Genomic DNA, 21,624 nt, shown 5'->3' on the forward strand with positions numbered 1-21,624 from the left:
TGGCTGGGAGCTGGAGAACTGCACCCTATCACTACACACAACACACCACACACCACCATTAATCCACTGCTCCCAACTCCCCCTGAGACACCCTCGGAGAGTGTGGTCACAGCCAGGGTCTGCCACTGTCAACGGCGACCTGGAGAAATTAGGGGTTAAGTGTCTTGCTCAAGGGCACATCGGCAAATTTCTACACATTGTTTGCTCTGGGATTCGAACTAGCAACCGTTCAGTGACTGGCCCAATGCGCTAGGTAGCAACATTAGACACAAACACCACTACAACACACACAAACAATCAAAACAGTTATAAAATAACCACCTGTTGTTCCTGTGTAGTTAGTAGTCTGTCAGAGCGTAGTAGTTTGTTTTTAGAGGCTAAGGGGTGAAGGTCTGACTGAACCATGGGTCAGTCTTGAGATCAGAGATAGACAGCCTCTCTTCTGCAAGGCCTGGAGTAGTTTAGATAGTAGGCCTAAACCCACATCAATAAAAAAATATATATATATATATATAACCATGGAGTTTAGACACACAATACATGCATGTTCTAAACTCAACGGTTCTATCCATTGGTGTGTGGTATGTCACACACTCAAAAGTTTTGGGTCAATTAGAAATGTCCTTGTTTTTGAAAGAAAGCAATTTTTTTGTCCATTAAAATAACATCAAATTGATTCAGAAATACAGTGTAGACACTGAAGATCTCGTACAACGCTGTTGTACTACTCCCTATCACAGAACAGCGCAAACTGGCTCTAACCAGAATAGAAAGAGGGAAGGCCCCGGTTGCACAACTGAGCAAGAGGACAAGTTGAGTCTAGGTTGAGAAAACAGACGCCTCACAAGTCCTCAACAGGCAGGCTTCATTAATTAGTACCCGTAAAAACAGCTCAACGTCAACAGTGAAGAGGCGACTCCGGGATGCGTCTAGGCAGAATTCCTCTGTTCAGTGTGTTCTCGCACATCTTAATCTTTCTTTTTTTTGGCCAGTCTGAGATATGGCTTTTTTCTTTGCAACTCTGCCTAGAAGGCCAGCATCCCAGAGTCCTCTTCACTGTTGATGTGAGACGGTGTTTTGCCGGGGCTTTGAAATAGGCAAGTCAGTTAAGAACAAATACTTATTTACAATGACAGCCTACCAAAAGGCCTCCTGCCGGGACGGTATCTTGATGCTTCCAGATACTCAACTAGTTAAAAAGGCCAGTTTTATTGCTTCTTTAAATACGAACAACAGTTTTCAACTGTGCTAACATAATTGCCAAAAGGGTTTCTAAATGACAAAGCCTAAAAATGATACACTTGGATTAGCTAACACAACATGACATTGTGGAACACAGGATTGATGGTTGCTGAGAATGCGGCCTCTGTACACTTATGTAGATATTCCATAAAAAAAACCTGCATTCAGCTACTTCAATAGTATTCCCCCTTTCCTCCCCCAGTTGTTGAGAAGATACTATTGTAGCTGGAAACTGCAGGTTTTTTTTTATGGAATATCTACATAAGTGTACAGAGGCCCATTCTCAGCAACCATCAATCCTGTGTTCCAATTGTCATGTTGTGTTAGCTAATCCAAGTGTATCATTTTTAAAAGCTTATTGATCATTTAGAAAACCTTTGCAATTATGTTAGCACAGTTGAAAACTGTTGTTCTCATTTAAAGAAGCAAATAAAAACTGGCCTTTTAACTAAGTTGAGTATCTGGAGCATCAGATACCGTCCCCGCAGGAGGCCTTTTGGTAGGCTGTCATTGTAAATTAAGTATTGTTCTTAACTGACTTGCCTACTTAAATAAAAGACACCCCCGCAAAACACCAGTCTCAACATCAACAGTGAAGAGGCGACTCTTGGGATGCTGGCCTTCTAGGCAGAGTTGCAAAGAAAAAGCCATATCTCAGACTGGCCAAAAAAAAAGAAAGATTAAGATGTGCAAGAGAACACACTGAACAGAGGAAATTTCTGCCTAGAAGGCCAGCATCCCGGAGTCGCCTCTTCACTGTTGACGTTTTGAGACTGGTGTTTTACGTGGTACTAATTAATGAAGCTGCCTGTTGAGGACTTGTGAGGCGTCTGTTTCTCAACCTAGACTCAACTTGTCCTCTTGCTCAGTTGTGCACCGGGGCCTCCCACTCTGTTCTATTCTGGTTAGAGCCAGTTTGCGCTGTTCTGTGAAGGGAGTAGTACACAGCGTTGTACGAGAATCTTCAGTGTCTACACTGTATTTCTGATCAATTTGATGTTATTTTAATGGACAAAAAATTGCTTTTTTCTTTCAAAAACAAGGACATTTCTAATTGACCCAAAACTTTTGAGTGTGTGACATACACACACCAATGGATAGGAAACCGTTGAGTTTAGACATGCATGGTATGTGTGTTCTAAACTCCCATGGTTATATTAATAGTATATATATATATAATTTTGTTTATTGATGTGGGTTTAGGCCTACTATCTAAACTACTCCAGGCCTTGCCAGAAGAGAGGCTGTCTATCCTCTGATCTCAAGACTGACCCATGGTTCAGTCAGACCTTCACACCCTTAGCCTCTAACAACAAAACTACTACGCTCTGACAGACTACTACTACACAGGAACAACAGGTGGGTTATTTTATAACTGTTATTTGTTTGTTGTGTGTGTGTGGTGTTTGTGTCTAATGTTGCTTACCTAGCGCATTGGGCCAGTCATCTGAACGGTTGCTAGTTCGAATTCCAGAGGGAGCAAACAATGTGTAGAATTTGCCGATGTGCCCTTGAGCAAGACACTTAACCCTAATTTCTCCAGGGTCGCCGTTGACAGTGGCAGACCCTGGCTGTGACCACACTCTCCGAGGGTGTCTCAGGGGGAGTTGGGAGCAGTGGATTAATGGGGTGTGTGTGTGTGTGTGTAGTGATAGGGTGCAGTTCTCCAGCTCCCAGCCAGACCCAGCGCTCGGTGTKTGGGAGGGAAGTGTGTGTGTCGGAGTGCCAGACCAGGTCAGCTTCTCTCAGCCGGCCAGACCAGACAACATGCTGCTGGGGAGTCAACTAATGGGCACGCCTGGAGCCAGCCAGGTACCACACACACACTGTATACGAACACACTAGTGTTGCACGGTRTACTGAACTTTGGTACTTTTTATATTCTAGAACATGGAAAAACAGTTCTGTACTAGAATTTAGATACTTCTGTCAAAATGTCTCACGTCGTATATAGTGATTGAGAGGATCACATTTAGTTTGTCACATGCACCGACTACAACAACTGTAGACCTTACCATGAAATACTTACAAGCCCTTAACCAACAATGCAGTTCAAGAAATAGAGTTAAGAAAATATTTCCCAAATAAACTAAAGTAAAAAATTTCATAAAATAACAATAATGAGGCTATATAGAGGGGGTACCAGTACTGAGTCAATGTGCGGCGGTACAGGTTAGTCGAGGTAATTGTTTGTTTAGGTTGGGGTAAAGTGACTGCATAGATAATATACAGCGAGTAGCAGCAGTGTAAAAACAAAGGGGGGGGGTTTCAATGTAAATAGTCCGGGTGACCGTTTTATTAATTGTTCAGCAGTCTTATGGCTTGGGGGTAGAAGCTGTGAAGGAGCCTTTTGGAACTGGACTTGGCGCGCCAGGTACCGCTTGCCGTGCGGCAGCAGAGAGAACAGGCTGTAACTTGACATTCAAGTTTGACATTCAAGTAATGTCAAAGGTAATGATATTGAACTTCCAACTTCCAATTMATTTGACTTTGATAAAAACAATCTGTTTCCCTTCATTTGGAATAAGCAATCTCTTCTTTTATAAAAGTGCCGCTGTCCCACTAGAGTCAAATGCACCTTGACTAACCGGTGCCCCCTATATATTGCCTCGCTATTGTTATTTTACTGCTGCTCTTTAATTCGTTGCTACTTTTATTTATTTATTTTTCTTATTTTTCTTAACTGTTGGTTAAGGGCTTTCACTGTTATATTTGGTGCTTGTGACAAATTACTTTTTATTTTTAAGACTCATTCACACACTGTCAGTTCGGGGCTCGAGCAAAGATGAGCTTGACTGGTAGAGACGYGAGTCAGGGGGGAGAAAGTKAATTAATAACATTTTTGATGACAATCAGCTTTGAAATCAGCAATATTTTGTGTTATGATACACACGGTATCACAAACAAGGTACTAGGGTATGTGAATTGATGTTAGCGTCAGCTGTATACTAGCAAGGGAAGTTAGCCCACAAAGCTGGATGCTACAGGTGTCTTCTTGCATTGTAAAGTGTTGTAGCACTAATGTAACAGAAATGAACAGTTTAACACGTGCATTATTGAAATGTGTTAACTTCTGTGCAGCATGAGTGGAGATGAAGCCCAGATTCCCAGTGAGTTCAGTGGTTCCTCAGGACAGACTAGAGCCAGTATGAGAGGGGAGCTAACATGATACGGTCCAGACTCCCAGTGGTTCCTCAGGACAGACAAGAGCCAGTATGAGAGGGGAGCTAACATAATACGGTCCAGACTCCCAGTGGTTCCTCAGGACAGACAAGAGCCAGTATGAGAGGGGAGCTAACATGATACGGCCCAAGACTCCAAGTGACTTCAGTGGTTCCTCATGACAGGCTAGAGCCAGTATGAGAGGGGAGCTAACATGATACGGCCCAAGACTCCAAGTGACTTCAGTGGTTCCTCATGACAGGCTAGAGCTAGCGGAGCAGGCACGGCGCTYTGGCAYTTTAAGGAGACATGGGCTGTGTTGAAAGACAGACTTGATCCTCGATCAGGGGAGATGTGAAGCACATTTTGACAGAGGTACCAAAAGTAACACGGCACTCCTAGTGGCCGGGGCAAACTTAAATCTGTTTTACCTAATTTCTACCAGCATATCACATGTGCAACCAGAGGGRAAAAAACTAGACCAATTTTACTCCAAACACAGAGAAGCGTACAAAACTCCCTCGCCCTCCATTTGGCAAATCTGACCATAATTCTATCCTCCGGTTTCCTGCTTGCGAGYAAAAACGAAAGCAGGAAGTACCAGTGACTCGCTCAATACGGAAGTGATCAGATGACRCGGATAGTACTTTACAGGACTGTTTTGCTAGCACAGACTGGAATATGTTCTGGGATTCATCTAATGRCATTGAGGTGTATACCACCTCAGTCACCGGCTTTATCAATAAGTGCATCGATGACATCCCTACAGTGACCGTACGTACATTTCCCAACCAGAAGTGATGGATTACAGGCAACACCCACACCGAGCTAAAGGCTAGAGCTTCCGCTTTCAAGGAGCGGGACACTAATCTGGGCGCTCATAAGAAATCCCGCTATGCCCTCAGACGAGCCATCAAACAGGAAAACACTTAAGCATGCATGAGAGCACCAGCTGTTCCGGATGACTGTGATCACGGTCTCCGTAGCCGATGTGAGCAAGACCTTTTTAAACAGGCCAACATTCACAAAGCCGCTGGGCCAGACGGATTACCAGGACGTGCACTCAAAGCATGCGCTGACCACCTGGAAAGTGTTTTCACTGACATTTTCAACCTGTCCCTGACCGAGTCTGTAATACCTATGTTTCAAGCAGACCACCATAGTCCCTGGGCCCAAGAAAACAAAGGTAACCTACCTAAATGATTACCGCCCCGTAGCACTCATGTCGGTAGCCATGAAGTGCTTTGAAAGGCTTGTCATGGCTTGTATCAACACCATCATCCCAGAAACCCTAGACCCACTCCAGTTTGCATACCACCCCAACAGATCCACAGATGACGCAATCTCAATCACACTCCACACTGCCCTTTCCCACCTGGAAAAAAGGAACACAAATGTGAGAATGCTGTTCATTGACTACAGCTCAGCACCCACGAAGCTCATCTCTAAGCTAAAGACCCTGGGACTTAACATGAAATCATTTGTGTGTTATGTTCCGGTATTATTGCTGGTTTTCTATATCAATTAAAAAATTAAACATATCTCCTTGTCTCTCTCTCTCGTATGTGTAGACCCCGTGGCAGCGGCTGGTTCGGAGGATGACGAGGTTCTTTACGACTCTGGACTCTTCAGCTTCCTGCTCCGCTCTGAGGGACACCTGTATCGACCTGGGCCACACCTTCAAACACACCTGCACCAACCAGGTACACACACACCCCTTCAGACATACCTGCACCAACCATTTTTACATTACACACCAGGTACACACACACACACACACCTTTTTAAAGACACCTGCACCAACCAGGTACTCACCCACTTTCAAATACACCTGTATCAAATACTAGTTTTGTCTGACTCGGCACAACTCTAAATTAAAACATTTTGTTGGTAGCATTGGTGCTCCCAATTCACAGAAGTTATGAAAACAATAAAAGAGTTCGGAGCACCATCAAATATTTGAGGGATTTAGCCTATATTGATTCTAGCTACTTTTGAAACATCTGCCCTAGAAATGAATATGTAACTCTGTAAAGACATGTTTTATAAACTCTAAAATGTTGGTTTATGAATGTAAAATGCGTCCTGCCAATGGAGATGCATCCAACTGCAGTGCCAATTTGCAATAGGAAAAAAAATGTAGAGCCGGTAATATGGGTTACAACTGCGAGTGTAGCGAAATGCTTGTGCTTCTAGTTCCTTATGTCCAGCAATATCTGACATGTAATCTAACAATTCCACATCAACTACCTAATACACACAAACAAGTAAATTCATGTAATGGATGAACAATGACAGAGCAGCATAGGCAAGATGCAATAGAAGGTATAAAGTATATACATATGAGATGAGTAATGCATGATATGAAAACATTATTAAAGTGACTAGTGATCCATTTATTAAAGTGGCCAATGATTTGAGTCAGTATGTAGGCAGCAGCCTCTGTGTTAGTGATGGCTGTTTAACTTCTCTGGGATATGTGGGACGGTAGCGCCCCACCTAACCAACAGCCAGTGAAATTGCAGGGCGCCAAATTCAAAACAGAAATCTCATAATTAAAATTCCTCAAACATACAAGTATTATACACCATTTTAAAGATAAACTTCTCGTTAATCCAGCCACAGTGTCTGATTTCAAAAAGGATTTACGGCGAAAGCACACCTTGCGATTATGTTAGGTCAGAGCCTAGCAACAGAAAAACACAGCCATTTTTCCAGCCAAAGAGAGGAGTAACAAAAAGCAGAAATAGAGATAAAATAAATCACTAACCTTTGATGATCTTCATCAGATGACACTCATAGGACTTCATGTTACACAATACATGTATGTTTTGTTCGGTAAAGTTCATATTTATATCCAAAAATCTGAGTTTAGGCAGGACGCTACTGTCTCACTTGGCCAAAAGCCAGAGAAAATGCAGCGTGCCAAATTCAAATAAATTACTATAAAAATCAAACTTTCATTAAATCAAACATGAAAGATACGAAATTAAAGCTACACTGGTTGTGAATCCAGCCAACGTGTCAGAATTTAAATAGGCTTTTCTGCGAAAGCAAACGATGCTATTATCTGAGGATAGCACCATTGTAAACAAAGAGAGAGAAGCATATTTCATCCCTGCAGGCGCGACACAAAACGCAGAAATAAAAAATATAATTCATGCCTTACCTTTGACGAGCTTCTGTTGTTGGGACTCCAATATGTCCCATAAACATCACAAAAGGTCCTTTTATTCGATTAATTCCGTTGATATATATCCAAAATGTCCATTTATTTGGAGCGTTTGATCCAGAAAAACACTGGTTCCAACTTGCTCAACGTGGCTACAAAATATCTCAAAGGTTACCTGTAAACTTTTCCAAAACATTTCAAACTACTTTTGTAATACAACTTTAGGTATTTTTTTAAGTAAATAATCGATTAAAATTGAAGACGGGATGATCTGTGTTCAATACAGGATTAAAACAAACTGTAGCATGCTTTCTGGTTACGCGCCTCAAACAAACAGTACACTTCACTCGACCGTCGTTCTGAACAGGGCTACTTCTTCATTACACAAAGGAAAAACCCTCAACCAATTTCTAAAGACTGTTGACATCCAGTGGAAGCGGTAGGAACTGCAAGAAGGTCCCTTAGAATTCTGGATTCCCAATGAAAACTAATTGAAAAGATAGTAACCTCAAAAACCCCAAAATCTGAATGGTTTGTCCTCGGGGTTTCGCCTGCTAAATAAGTTCTGTTATACTCACAGACATGATTCAAACAGTTTTAGAAACTTCAGAGTGTTTTCTATCCAAATCTACTAATAACATGCATATCTTATCTTCTGGGGAGGAGTAGCTGGCAGTTGAATTTGGGTATGCTTTTCATCCAAACGTGAAAATGCTGCCCCCTATCCTAGAGAAGTTAACAGTCTGATGGCATTGAGATAGTGTGGTGAAGGTGGCGCAAACAACTTCTGTCTGTGTGGGTGGATCATTTCAGTTTGTCCGTGATGTGAATGCCGAGGAACTTAACTTTCCACCTTTTCCACTGCTGTCCATCAATGTGGATAGGGGGGTGCTCCTTCTGCTGTTTCCTGAAGTCCACGATCATCTCCTTTGTTTTGTTGACGTTGAGTGAAAGGTTGTTTTCCTGACACCACACCTCCTCCCTGTAGGCTGTCTCGTCGTTGTTGGTTATCAAGCCTACTTCTGTTGTCGTCTGCAAACTTGATTGAGTTGGAGGCGTGCATGGCCGCGCAGTCGTGGGTGAACAGGGAGTACAGGGGAGGGCTGAGCACGCACCCTTGTGGGGCCCTAGTGGTTTTTTGTAGTTGTTTTTTTCACTTATTTAACCAGGTAGGCTAGTTGAGAACAAGTTCTCATTTGCAACTGGCCAAAATAAAGCAAAGCAATTCGACACATACAACAATACAGAGTTACACATGGAATAAACAAAACATACAGTCAATAATACAGTAGAAAAATAAGTCTATATACAATGTTAGCAAATGAGGTGAGAAAAGGGAGGTAAAGGCAACAAAAAGAAAGGCCATGGTGGCGAAGTAAATACAATATAGCAAGTAAAACACCAGAATGGTAGATTTGCAGTGGAAGAATGTGCAAAGTAGAAATATAAATAATGGGGTGCAACATAAATAAATAAATACAGTAGGGGAAGAGGTAGGTATTTTGGCTAAATTATAGATGGGCTATGTACAGGTGCAGTAATCTGTGAGCTGCTCTGACAGCTGGTGCTTAAAGCTAGTGAGGGAGATAAGTGTTTCCAGCTTCAGATATTTTTGCAGTTCATTCCAGTCATTGGCAGCAGAGAACTGGAAGGAAACAACCAAAGGAGGAATTGGCTTTGGGGGTGACCAGTGAGATATACCTGCTGGAGCGCGTGCTACGAGTGGGTGCTGCTATGGTGACCAGTGAGCTGAGATAAGGCGGGGCTTTACCTAGCAGAGACTTGTAGATTACCTGGTAGCCAGTGGGTTTGGCGACGAGTATGAAGCGAGGGCCAACCAACGAGAGCGTACAGGTCGCAATGGTGGGTGGTGTATGGGGCTTTGTTGACACACGGATGGCACTGTGATAGACTGCATCCAGTTTGTTGAGTAGAGTGTTGGAGGCTATTTTATAGATGACATCACTGAAGTCGAGGACCGGTAGGATGGTCAGTTTTACAAGGGTATGTTTGGCAGCATGAGTGAAGGATGCTTTGTTGCGATATAAGAAGCCAATTCTAGATTTTCATTTTGGATTGGAGATGCTTAATGTGAGTCTGGAAGGAGAGTTTACAGTCTAACCAGACACCTAGGTATTTGTAGTTGTCCACGTATTCTAAGTCAGAGCCGTCCAGAGTAGTGATGCTGGACGGGCGAGCAGGTGCGGGCAGTGATCGGTTGAATAGCATGCATTTAGTTTTACTTGCGTTTTAAGAGCAGTTGGAGGCCACGGAAGGAGAGTTGTATGGCATTGAAACTCATCTGGAGGTTAGTTAACACAGTGTCCAAAGAGGGGCCAGAAGTATACAGAATGGTGTCGTCTGCGTAGAGCTGTGTCAGAGAATCAACAGCAGCAAGAGCAACATCATTGATGTATACAGAGAAGAGAGTCGGCCCGAGGATTGAACCTTGTGGCACCCCCATAGAGACTGCCAGAGATCCGGACAACACTCCGATTTGACACACTGAACTCTATCAGAGGAGTAGTTGGTAAACCAGGCGAGGCAATCATTTGAGAAACCAAGGCTGTCGAGTCTGCCAATAAGAATGTGGTGATTGACAGAGTCGAAAGCCTTGGCCAGGTCGATGAATACGGCTGCGCAGTAATGTCTCTTATCGATGGCGGTTATGATGTCGTTTAGGACCTTGAGCGTGGCTGAGGTGCACCCATGACCAGCTCAGAAACCAGATTGCATAGCGGAAAGGTACGGTGGGATTCGAAATGGTCGGTCATCTGTTTGTTAACTTGGCTTTCGAAGACCTTAGAAAGACAAGGTAGGATAGATATAGGTCTGTAGCAGTTTGGGTCTAGTGTCACCCCCTTTGAAGAGGGGGATGACCGCGGCAGCTTTCCAATCTTTGGGAATCTCAGACGATACGAAGAGAGGTTGAACAGGCTAGTAATAGGGGTTGCAACAATTTCGGCAGGTAATTTTAGAAAGAGAGGGTCCAGATTGTCTAGCCCAGCTGATTTGTAGGGGTCCAGATTTTGCGGCTCTTTCAGAACATCAGCTATCTGGATTTGGGTGAAAGAGAAATGGTGGGGGCTTTGGCGGGTTGCTGTGGAGGGTGCCGGGCAGTTGACCGGGGTAGGGGTAGCCAGGTGGAAAGCATGGCCAGCCGTAGAGAAATGCTTATTGAAATTCTCAATTATAGTGGATTTATCGGTGATCAAATCAAGTTTATTTTATATAGCCCTTCGTACATCAACTAATATCTCGAAGTGCTGTACAGAAACCCAGCCTAAAACCCCAGCCTAAAACCACAGCAAGCAATGCAGGTGTAGAAGCATGGCAGCTAGGAAAAACTCCCTAGAAAGGCCAAAACCTAGGAAGAAACCTAGAGAGGAACCAGGCTATGAGGGGTGGCCAGTCTTCTTCTGGCTGTGCCGGGTGGAGATTATAACAGAACATGGCCAAGATATTCATAAATGACCAGCATGGTCAAATAATAATCAGGAGTAAATGTCAGTTGGCTTTTCATAGCCGATCATTAAGAGTATCTCTACCGCTCCTGCGTTCTCTAGAGAGTTGAAAACAGCAGGTCAGTGGTGACAGTGTTTCCTAGCCTCAGAGCAGTGGGCGGAGGTGCTCTTATTCTCCATGGACTTTAGTGTCCCAGAACATTTTTGAGTTAGTACTACAGGATGCAAATTTCTGTTTGAAAAAGCTAGCCTTAGCTTTCCTAACTGCCTGTGTATATTTGTTCCTAACTTCCCTGAAAAGTTGCATGTCATGGGGGCTTTTCGATGCTAATGCAGAACGCCACAGGATGTTTTTGTGCTGGTCAAGGGCAGACAGGTCTGGAGTAAACCAAGGACTATATCTATTCCTAGTTCTAGATTTTTTGAATGGGGCATGCTTATTTAAGATGGTGAGGAAGGAACTTTTAAAGAATAGCCAGGCATCATCTACTGACGGGATGAGGTCAATGTCATTCCAGGATACCCCGGCCAGGTCGATTAGAAAGGCCTGCTCGCAGAAGTGTATTAGGGAGTGTTTGACAGTGATGAGGGGTGGGCGTTTGGTCGCAGACCCATTACGGATGCAGGCAATGAGGCAGTGATCGCTGAGATCTTGATTGAAGACAGCAGAGGTGTATTTGGAGGGCGAGTTAGTTAGGATGACATCTATAAAGGGTGCCCGTGTTTACGGATTTGGAGTTGTACCTGGTAGGTTCATTGATAATTTGTGTGAGATTGAGGGCATCAAGCTTAGATTGTAGGATGGCCGGGGTGTTAAGCATGTCCCAGTTTAGGTCACCTAGTAGCACGAGCTCAGAAGATAGATACAGGGCAATCAATTCACATATGGTATCGAGGGCACAGCTGGGGGCAGAGGGAGGTCTATAGCAAGCGGCAACAGTGAGAGACTTGGTTTTTAGAGAAGTGGGTTTTTAGAAGTAGAATCTTGAATTGTTAGGGTTAGATAGTAATACAGAACTCTGCAGGCTATCTTTGCAGTAGATTGCAACACTGCCCCCTTTGGCAGTTCTATCTTGGAGGAAAATGTTTTAGTTTGTGATGGAGATTTCAGGGTTTTTGGTGGTTTTCCTAAGCCAGGATTCAGACACGACTAAGACATCCGGGTTGGCAGAGTGTGCTTCTAATGTTAACATGCATGAACCAAGGCTTTTACGGTTACAGAAGTCAACAAATGAGAGCACCGTGGGAGTGGGGCTTGGCACTGCAGGAGCTGGAGGGTCTTGTGTTGAGGGTCAGCGAAGTGGAGATGTTGTTTCCTACCTTCACCACTTGGGGGTGGCCCGTCAGGAAGTCCAGGACCCAATTGCACAGGGCGGGGTTGAGACCCAGGGTCTCAAGCTTGATGATGAGCTTGGAGGGTACTATGGTGTTGAATGCTGAGCTGTAGTCAATGAACAGCATTCTTACATAGGTATTCCTCTTGTCCAGATGGGATAGCGCAGTGTGATTGCGATTGCATCGTCTGTGGACCTATTGGGGCCACAGACGATGCAATCGCAAATAGCAAATTGAAGTGGGTCTAGGCTGGCCAGTAAGGTGGAGGTGATATGATCCTTGACTAATCTCTCAAAGCACTTCACGATGACCGACGTGAGTGCTACAGGACGATAGTCATTTAGTTCAGTTACCTTTGCCTTCTTGGGTACAGGAACAATGGTGGCCATCTTGCAGCATGTGGGAACAGCAGACTCGGATAGGGTGAGAGTGAATATGTCCGTAAACACACCAGCCAGTTGGTCTGCGCAGGCTCTTAGGACACGGCTGGGCCGGCAGCCTTGCGAGGGTTAGCACATTTTTAAATGTCTTCCTCACATCGGCCATGGAGGAGGAGAGCCCACTAGTGGGCTTTTGAACATGGTCTAGTGGTTTTCTCTGTAGCTTGCTTTTTTTTGTCTTGGGCAGTTTTTATATATATATTTTTTTTAAATTAGGCCCACTAGTGCTCCCTAATTAAAATTCTAAGTCTCACAGCAAAACATTTAGAAAAATTTGCCACCAGATTGGTCGCAGCTGTAGATTTTTTTTTTGCTGTGAAATGTGCCTGGGAGGCATCGCAATCTACAAATAAGGATTATGAATATGCACACTACCCCTTGTGGGGAAAGTAAGAACTGCCATTGAACATCTATTTTCAATATCTTCAATCTAATCAGTCAAATGTATTCATGAAGCCCTTTTTACATCACAAAATGCTTATACAGAAACCCAGCCTAAAAACCCCAAACAGAAAGCAATGCAGATGTAGAAGCACAGTAGCTAGGAAAAACACAATATCAAAATCAAATTCAAGAAGTTCAAGAAATAGAGTTAAGAAAATATTTACAAAATAAACAAAAGTAAAAATGTAATAAAAAGCAACTCAATCAAATAACAATAACGAGGCTATATACAGGGGGTGTTGTACATTTAGGTAGAGGTAAAGTGACTGCATAGATAATAAACAGCGAGTAGCAGCAGTGTAAAAACAAAGGGGGTCAATGTAAATAGTCTGGGTGGCCATTTGATTAATTGTTCAGCGGTCTTATGGTTTGGCGGTAGAAGCTGTGAAGGAGCCTTTTGGACCTACACTTGGCGCTCCGGTACCGCTTGCCGTGCGGTAGCAGAGAGAACAGTCTATGACTTGGATGACTGGTGGTCTTGGACAATTTTTGGGGGCCTTCCTCTGACACTGCCTACTATATGGGTCATGGATGGCAGGAAGCTTGGTTCCAGTGATGTACTAAGCCGTACAGACTACCCTCTGTAGTGCTAGACAGTTCGGATGCCGAGCAGTTGCCATACCAGTCGGTGATGCAGCCGGTCAGGATGCTCTCGATAGTGCAGCTGTATAACTTTTTGATGATCTTGACATATGCCAAGTCTTTGCAGTCTCCTGAGGGGGGGAAAGCTGTTGTCGTATCCTCTTCACGACTGCCTTGGTGTGTTTGGACCATGATAGTTTGTTGGTGATGTGGACACCAAGGAACTTAACTCTCGAACCGTTCCACTACAGCTCTTTCGATTTAAATTAGGGCGTGTTCGGCCCCTTTTTCGTCGTCCACAATCATCTCCTTTGTCTTGCTCACGTTGAGGAAGAGGTTGTTGTCCTGCCACCACACTGCCAGGTCTCTGACCTGCTCCCAATAGGCTGTCTCATTGTTGTCGGTGATCAGGCCTACCACTGTTGTGTCGTCAGCAAACGTATTATTATTATACCTTTATTTCAACAAGGAACACAGATTGAGACCAAGGTCTCTTTGACACCTGGGCCCTGCGTATACATGTTTACACATACAGGTTAGGTACAACGGTTTCCGGGATAATGGTGTTGATACGAGCCATGACCAGCCTGTCAACGTACTTCATGTCTACCAACGTGAGTGCTACAGGGTGGTAGTCATTTAGGCAGGTTACCTTCGCTTTCTTGGGCCCAGGGACTATGGTGGTCTTTTTGAAACATATGGGTATTACAGACTCGGTCAGGGAGAGGTTGAAAATGTCAGTGAAGATACTTGCCTGTTGGTCTGTGCATGCTCTAAATACACGTCCTGGTAATCCGTCTGGCCCTACGGCTTTGTGAATGTTGACCTGTTTTAAAGGTCTTGCTCACATCTGCTTCGGAGAGTGTGATCACACAGGCGTTTGGAACAGCAGGTGCTCTCATGCATGCTTCAGTGTTGCTTTCTTCAAAGCGAGCATAAGTCATTAACCTCTCTAGGGGGTGTGGGATACTAGCGTCCCACCTGACCAACATCCAGTGAAATTGCAGAGTGCCAAATTCAAAAACAGAAATACTCATTATAAAAATTTGTATAACACTTGTATGTTTCATATCTTTTTAAAGATAAACTTCTTGTTAATCCAACCACAGTGTCAGATTTCAAAAAGACTTCACGGCGAAAGCAAACTATGTGATTATCTGAGAACAGCGCCCAGCAGACAAATCATTACAAACAGTAACCAGCCAAGTAGACGAGTAACAAAAGTCAGAAATTGCGATTAAAATTAATCACTTACCTTTGATCTTCATATGGTTACACTCACAAAACTACCAGTTACCCAATAAATGTTAGTTTTGTTTGATCAAGTCCCTCTTTATATCCAAAAACCTCAGTTTTGGTGAAATTGCAGAGCGTGAAACTCAACAAAACAGAAATTCTCATAATAAACATGCATAAAAGATACAAATGTTATACACCAGTTTAAAGATAAACTTCTTGTAAATCCAACCACTGTGTCAGATTTCAAAAAGGCTTTACGGCGAAAGCAAACCATGCGATTATCTGAGAATAGCGCCCAGCAGACTAATCATTACAAACAGTTAGCAGCCAAGAAGAGAAGTAACAAAAGTCAGAAATAGCATTGAAGTGTATCACTTACCTTTGATGATCTTCATATGGTTGCACTCCCAAGACTCCATGTTACACAAATGTTCGTTTTTGTTCGATAAAGTCCCTCTTTATATTCAAAAACCTCCGTTTTGTTGGTATGTTTTGTTCAGTAATACATTGGAACAAAGCCCGGTCACAACAGACAGATGAAAAATCTAAAAAGTACCATAAATGTTCGTAGAAACATGTCAAACGATGTTTATAATCAATCCTCATGTTGTTTTTGTCATAAATAATCGATCATATTTCAACCGGACAAAAGCTTCGTCAATAGAAAAGGAGAAACAGGAAAGGCGTGCTCCCGGTCACGCGCTGGACTCATGTCTGGACGTTTCCACTGTACTCTCATTGAAAGTGCTGTTTCTCCCTCATTTTTCAGAGTAAAAGCCTGAAACAATGCCTAAAGACTGGCCACATGCTGTGGAAGACATAGAGATTGTGAACTGCGTCATAAGTCTTTGTATGGTGGATAGGCTTTCAATGGAAAAAAGACATTTCAAAATAATAGCACTTCCTGGATGGATTTTCCTCAGGTTTTTGCCTGCCGTATCAGTTCTGTTATACTCAGACATTATTTTAACAATTTTGGAAACTTTAGAGTGTTTTCTATCCAAATCTACCAATTATATGCATATCCTTGCTTCTGAACCTGAGTAGCAGGCAGTTTACTTTGGGCACTCTTTTCATCCAAAATTACGAATGCTGCCCCCTACCCTAGTGAGGTTAAGCTTGTCTGGTAGGCTTGTGCCACTGGGCAGCTCGTGGTTGGGTATCCCCTTGTAGCCTGTAATACTTTCCCAGCCCTGCCACATCCGACTAGCTTCAGAGGTGGTGTAGTAGGATTGACGCTTTGCCTGTTTGATGGTTCGTCTGAGGGCATAGCAGGATTTCTTATAAGCGTCCGGATTAATGTCCCGCTTCTTGAAAGCGGCAGCTCTCTAGCTCTTAGCGTGGTGCTGGCGTTGCCTCTAATCCTTGGCTTACGTACGGTCACTGTGGGGACGACGTGTAAATGCACTTATTGATGAAGCCGGTGACTGAGGTGGTATACTCCTCAATGCCATTGTATGAATCCCGGAACATATTCCAGTCTGTGCTAGTAAAACATTCCTGTAACAATTTTGTCATCTGACCACTTCCATATTGAGCGAGTCACTGGTACTTCCTGCTTTAGTTTTTGCTTATAAGCAAGTGCCGTTACACTAATGAAAGGCTGGAACCCAGGAAGAAACCTAGAGAGGAACCAGGCTCTGAGGGGTCGCCAATCCTCTCCTGGTCGTGTGGAGTTTATATGAGTATGTGGCCATTAAGGCCAGATTGTTCTTCAAGATGGTCAAATTTTCATAATGACCAGCTGGGTGAAATTATAATCAGTGGTTGTAGAGGGTGCTACAGGTCAGCACCACAGGAGTAAATGTCAGTTGGCTTTTCATAGCTGAGCATTGAGGTCGAGACAGCAGGTGCAGTAGGGAGAGGGAGGGATAGAGGGTCGAATACAGCATGTCCGCGGACAAAGTAGCACGTCTGGTGAACAGGTCAGGGTTCTATAGCCACAGGCAAAACAGCAGAAACTGGATCAGCAGCACGACAAGGTGGACTTTTTATGGAGACAACCAGGAGTCATCAGGCCAGGTAGTCTTGAGGCATGGTTCTATGGCTCAGGTCCTCCAAGAGGGTAGAGAGACATTTTGAGAGGGAGCATACTTAAGTTCACACAGGACACCAGATAAGACGGGAGAATTACACCAGATAGGACAGACTGACCCTAGCCCCCCGGCACATAGACTTTTGCAACATAGATACTGGAGGGTGAGACTGAAGTTTATTTATCGCTTTCAGTGTGTAGCCGGAGGGTCGAGTATTGCAGTATTCTAATCTAGAAGTGATGGATTAGCTCTTCTGCATAATATTTGGACAAAGGGTTTTGCAATGTTACGATGATGAGAAAAAAGCTGCCCTTAAAATATTCTTGATACGTTCGTCAAGAGATCAGAGTCCAGAGAAACGTCGAGGGCCTTCACATTTTTAGTTGAGGCGACTACAACCAAGATTGTCAGATCAAACTGCAGATTTTTGTTTCTTGGGACCTAGAACTAGCATCTCTGTTCTGTCAGAGTTTAAAATTAGAGGTAGAATATATAGTGAAAACAATAGTGGTCCTAAAATGGAACCTTGAGGAACACCGAATCTTACCATTTGTCAGAGGTCAAACCATCCACAGAGACGGTGATATCTTTCCGACAGATGAGATCTGAACCAGGGAAGAACTTGTCCTTGTAGACCAATTCGGGTTTCCAATCTCTCCAAAAGAATGTGGTGATCGATGGTGTCAAAAGCGGCACTATGGTCTAGGAGCATGAGGACAGACGCAGAGCCTTGGTCTGACACCATTAAAAAGTAATTTACCACCTTCACGAGTGGTCTCAGTACTATGATAGAGTCTAAGACCATACTGAAGCGTTTCGTATACATTATTTGTCTTCAGGAAGGCAGTTAGTTACTCTGTAACAGCTTTTTTTTTTTTTTTTTAATGAGGGGAATGGGACATTCGATATAGGTGTTTAAAAAAWATATATATTTAATGTTTTTTCAACAAACAAACAAAAATCAGCTCAATGTTTGTATTTTTCAGGAGAGGCTTTATTACTGCCACTTTTAGTGAGTTTGGTACACATCCGGAGAATAGGGAGCCTTTTATAACCAGGGCTGTCCACGACAAAAAAATATATATATTTGTCAACGGAGTGTCATCCTGTTCTTTCGAGCAATCGATTAGTCTAAATGTTTAACCTTATTTTTTCATATATAGACAGACACACCTAATGTGTTTGGGGAAAAAATCACTACATATGCACTGAGCTTGTTTGATGCTTTAAGCACACTGTTTTATTAAATAATTAAGACACAAATTACTCAAAGAGCCCGATGGTCACACTGGGTTAAAAAAAATGACAGCGAGTGCCTGTGTGATTTGCGCACGCTGTCTCGCTCTCCCTACTGCAGCGAAACGGCAGCACAGCTTGTTCATAGCGCTGTCTGTGCTGAAGCTGCTACATCATTTCAGCCATTGAGTTTCTTACTGAGAAGTTCCGTTAACGAAATCCCTAATTTGTTTAGGAAAAACATTCCCTCTACCCTTGCTCTCTTCATTGGAAACATGTAAGAATCACATGCATGTGCCCAATAGGGCCGGACCTATAGCCTATCGTAATCACATCAATAAATTGGTTATAACAAACTCCAAACCCAGTAACATGKTACAGCAAAATGGATGTGGAGGACGTGAAAAAGAAACTTGAAACGGGCAAATGTTTACTGGTTGCTCAGGAGGAAGTCAGATCTGTGGAAGATATTGGACTTAGTTGTGGAAACTACTGGAGATCCAGACAAAGGAGGGTATAGGAGCAGGCATTGTGTGAGTATTGTGTGCCAAACAGTTGCTGTTAGATTACAATATWATATTTTTTTCTAACAATTTAGAACTGTTAACAACAAGTGTACCAGATAGWMYRKWCTAAYGAAAAAAAGGAGTATATAAAGCCTTTATTACAGCAGATTAAAAACGGTTGCATGCATTTGTGAATTGCGTTTTATTTATTGTTTAGGCTAATTGTTCAAAGCTCCCTTTATTTAATTTCATCTAAAATACTTGATTGCATTTCAAAGCATGAATGCCTCGTATGTGCTGTGATGGCATGAACGAATGATTGATAGATACAGTAGCCTATATATTGAAATGTGGGCCTCAGTAAGTTACGGTATTAAGACTAAACAGGATGCGCTCTTAGGCCTACAGCTCAATGGTGGTTATACAAGGCTACTATACAGAGCCTACTAATGATAATGACCTGGTGGTTATACAAGGCTGCTATACAGAGCCTACTAATGATAATGACCTGGTGGTTATACAAGCTGCTATACAGAGCTCTACTAATGATAATGACCTGGTGGTTATACAAGGCTGCTATACAGAGCCTACTAATGAAATGACTGGTGGTTTATACAAGGCTACTATACAGAGCCTACTAATGATATGACCTGGTGGTTATACAAGGCTACTATACAGAGCCTACTAATGATAATGACCTGGTGGTTCCTATACAAAGTACTAATGATAATGACCTGGTGTTCTATACTAAGTCTACTAATGATAATGACCTGGTGGTTCTATACTAAGTCTACTAATGATAATGACATGGTGGTTCTATACTAAGTCTACTAATGATAATGACCTTGTGGTTCTATACTAAGTCTACTAATGATAATGACATGGTGGTTCTATACTAAGTTGACTAATGACAATGACCTGGTGGTTATACAAGGCTACTATACAGAGCCTACTAATGATAATGGCATTACTGATTATTATAATGATGATCATAATAATTGTAATAACAATTAGAAGGAGATCAAGAAAAAGGAAGTCACATGAGCAAGTGCTGCGTGCACATGTGACAAACAGGTGGTGGTAGATTACGATATGTTTTTTGCCCGTTTGGAACAGTGTAAACACTAAATAAGTAATACCAGGCTGTTTTAATGAAGAAGAAAAATTTGAAGCCTTTTACAGCATAGCAAAGATTAAAAACAGCCGCATCTGTGAAATTGCTCTGTCYGACATTTTGCTGTTGCATGAGGCTTGATGCTCACTGAATCAGTGGCCCCCACAATGGATTAGTCCACTGAAACAGGTGCAAATCAGATGTGTTTTGTGCCCCATGAATTATTTAGTATTTTCTTTATGCGACTGSTCGACTAAAGATATCTTGGTCGACCAACAATCGACCAGTCGACTAAATGGGGTCCGCCCTATGTTCAACATAGGAAGATGGAATGGAGTCCAGTAGGCAGCTGCAAGGTTTAGAGGCCGTGACTATTTTCGTGAATGTGTCAATACTGGATAAAACATCTTGTCTCCATTGATTCTAGGTCCTGGTTAAAAATATAGGACAAAACACATCACGACAAGATAGACAACACTACATAGAGACCTAAGACCACAACAAAGCATGGCAGCACCACATGACAACACAGCATGGTAGCGTTACAAACATGACAACAACATGGTAGCAACATGGCAGCAGCACAACATTGTAACAACACAAAACATGGTACAAACATTATTGGGCACAGACAACAGCACAAAGGGCAAGAAGGTAGAGACAACAAWACATCCCACAAAGCAGCCACAACCGTCAGTAAGAGTGTCTTTGAGTCTTTGAATGAAGAGATGGAGATAAAAGCTTGTCGCTTAACTGACCTGACTTTTAGTTTTCCTGAGCGTCTACTATAAAAAACAAAAACATAATTCCTAATGTTTGATATCCCTGCGCTCTCGCATGACTCCATTAAACAGGCAGAATAACTAGCTAAATTATTCCAAATGTTGTGACAGTGATTTAAAGATGCATTATGCAGAAATCACTTCACCATTTTCTGGTTGCAAGTTCATATCCCACCAGTTATCATAAAGATGTGTTGTAACTGGTGGGATATGAACTAGGGCGGGGCCAGATGGCCGACATGTCATATAACTGGTGGGATATGAATAGGGCGGGCCAGGTGGCCGACATGTCATATAACTGGTGGGATATGAACTAGGGGCGGCCACATGGCCGACATGTCATATAACTGGTGGGATATGAACTAGGGCGGGGCCAGATGGCCGACATGTCATATAACTGGTGGGATATGAACTAGGGCGGGCCATATGGACGACATGTCATATAACTGGTGGGATATGAACTAGGGCGGGGCCAGATGGCCGACATGTCATATACTATGGTGGGATATGAACTAGGGGGGCCAGATGGCCGACATGTCATATAACTGGTGGGATATACTAGGGCGGGGCCAGATGGCCGACATGTCATATAACTGGTGGGATATGAACTAGGGCGGGGCCAGATGGCCGACATGTCATATAACTGGTGGGATATGAACTAGGGCGGGGCCAGATGGCCGACATGTCATAACTGGTGGGATATGAACTTGCAACAGAAAAAGATTGGGAAAAAGGGGGGTGGTAGAGAAGAAGGATTAGATAAATAGAGGAGGGAAAGAAAAAGAAGAAAGAGGGGGGGAGAGTAGATGGGGTGGATGGGTGAAAGAGAGATAAAAGGATAGAGAAGAGGGGGAGTAGAGGAGAGAATGG

At 43.1% G+C, this 21,624-nt stretch overlaps 1 protein-coding gene across 1 annotated transcript in view; it reads left to right on the forward strand.

The window, feature by feature from the left end:
- The first annotated feature begins 2,362 nt into the window (after positions 1-2,362).
- The window catches only part of LOC112077194 (serine/threonine-protein kinase Chk1), a 26,086-nt gene continuing 6,824 nt past the window's right edge, over positions 2,363-21,624 (forward strand). Inside the window, 6 exon segments of the mRNA XM_070441600.1 lie at positions 2,363-2,369; positions 2,446-2,495; positions 2,497-2,553; positions 2,555-2,601; positions 2,892-3,054; positions 5,976-6,107. Of these exon segments, the coding sequence (XP_070297701.1) occupies positions 2,363-2,369; positions 2,446-2,495; positions 2,497-2,553; positions 2,555-2,601; positions 2,892-3,054; positions 5,976-6,107 (456 nt within the window).

Source organism: Salvelinus sp. IW2-2015, unplaced genomic scaffold, assembly GCF_002910315.2.
Source record: "Salvelinus sp. IW2-2015 unplaced genomic scaffold, ASM291031v2 Un_scaffold4371, whole genome shotgun sequence".
NCBI lineage: Eukaryota > Metazoa > Chordata > Actinopteri > Salmoniformes > Salmonidae > Salvelinus > Salvelinus sp. IW2-2015.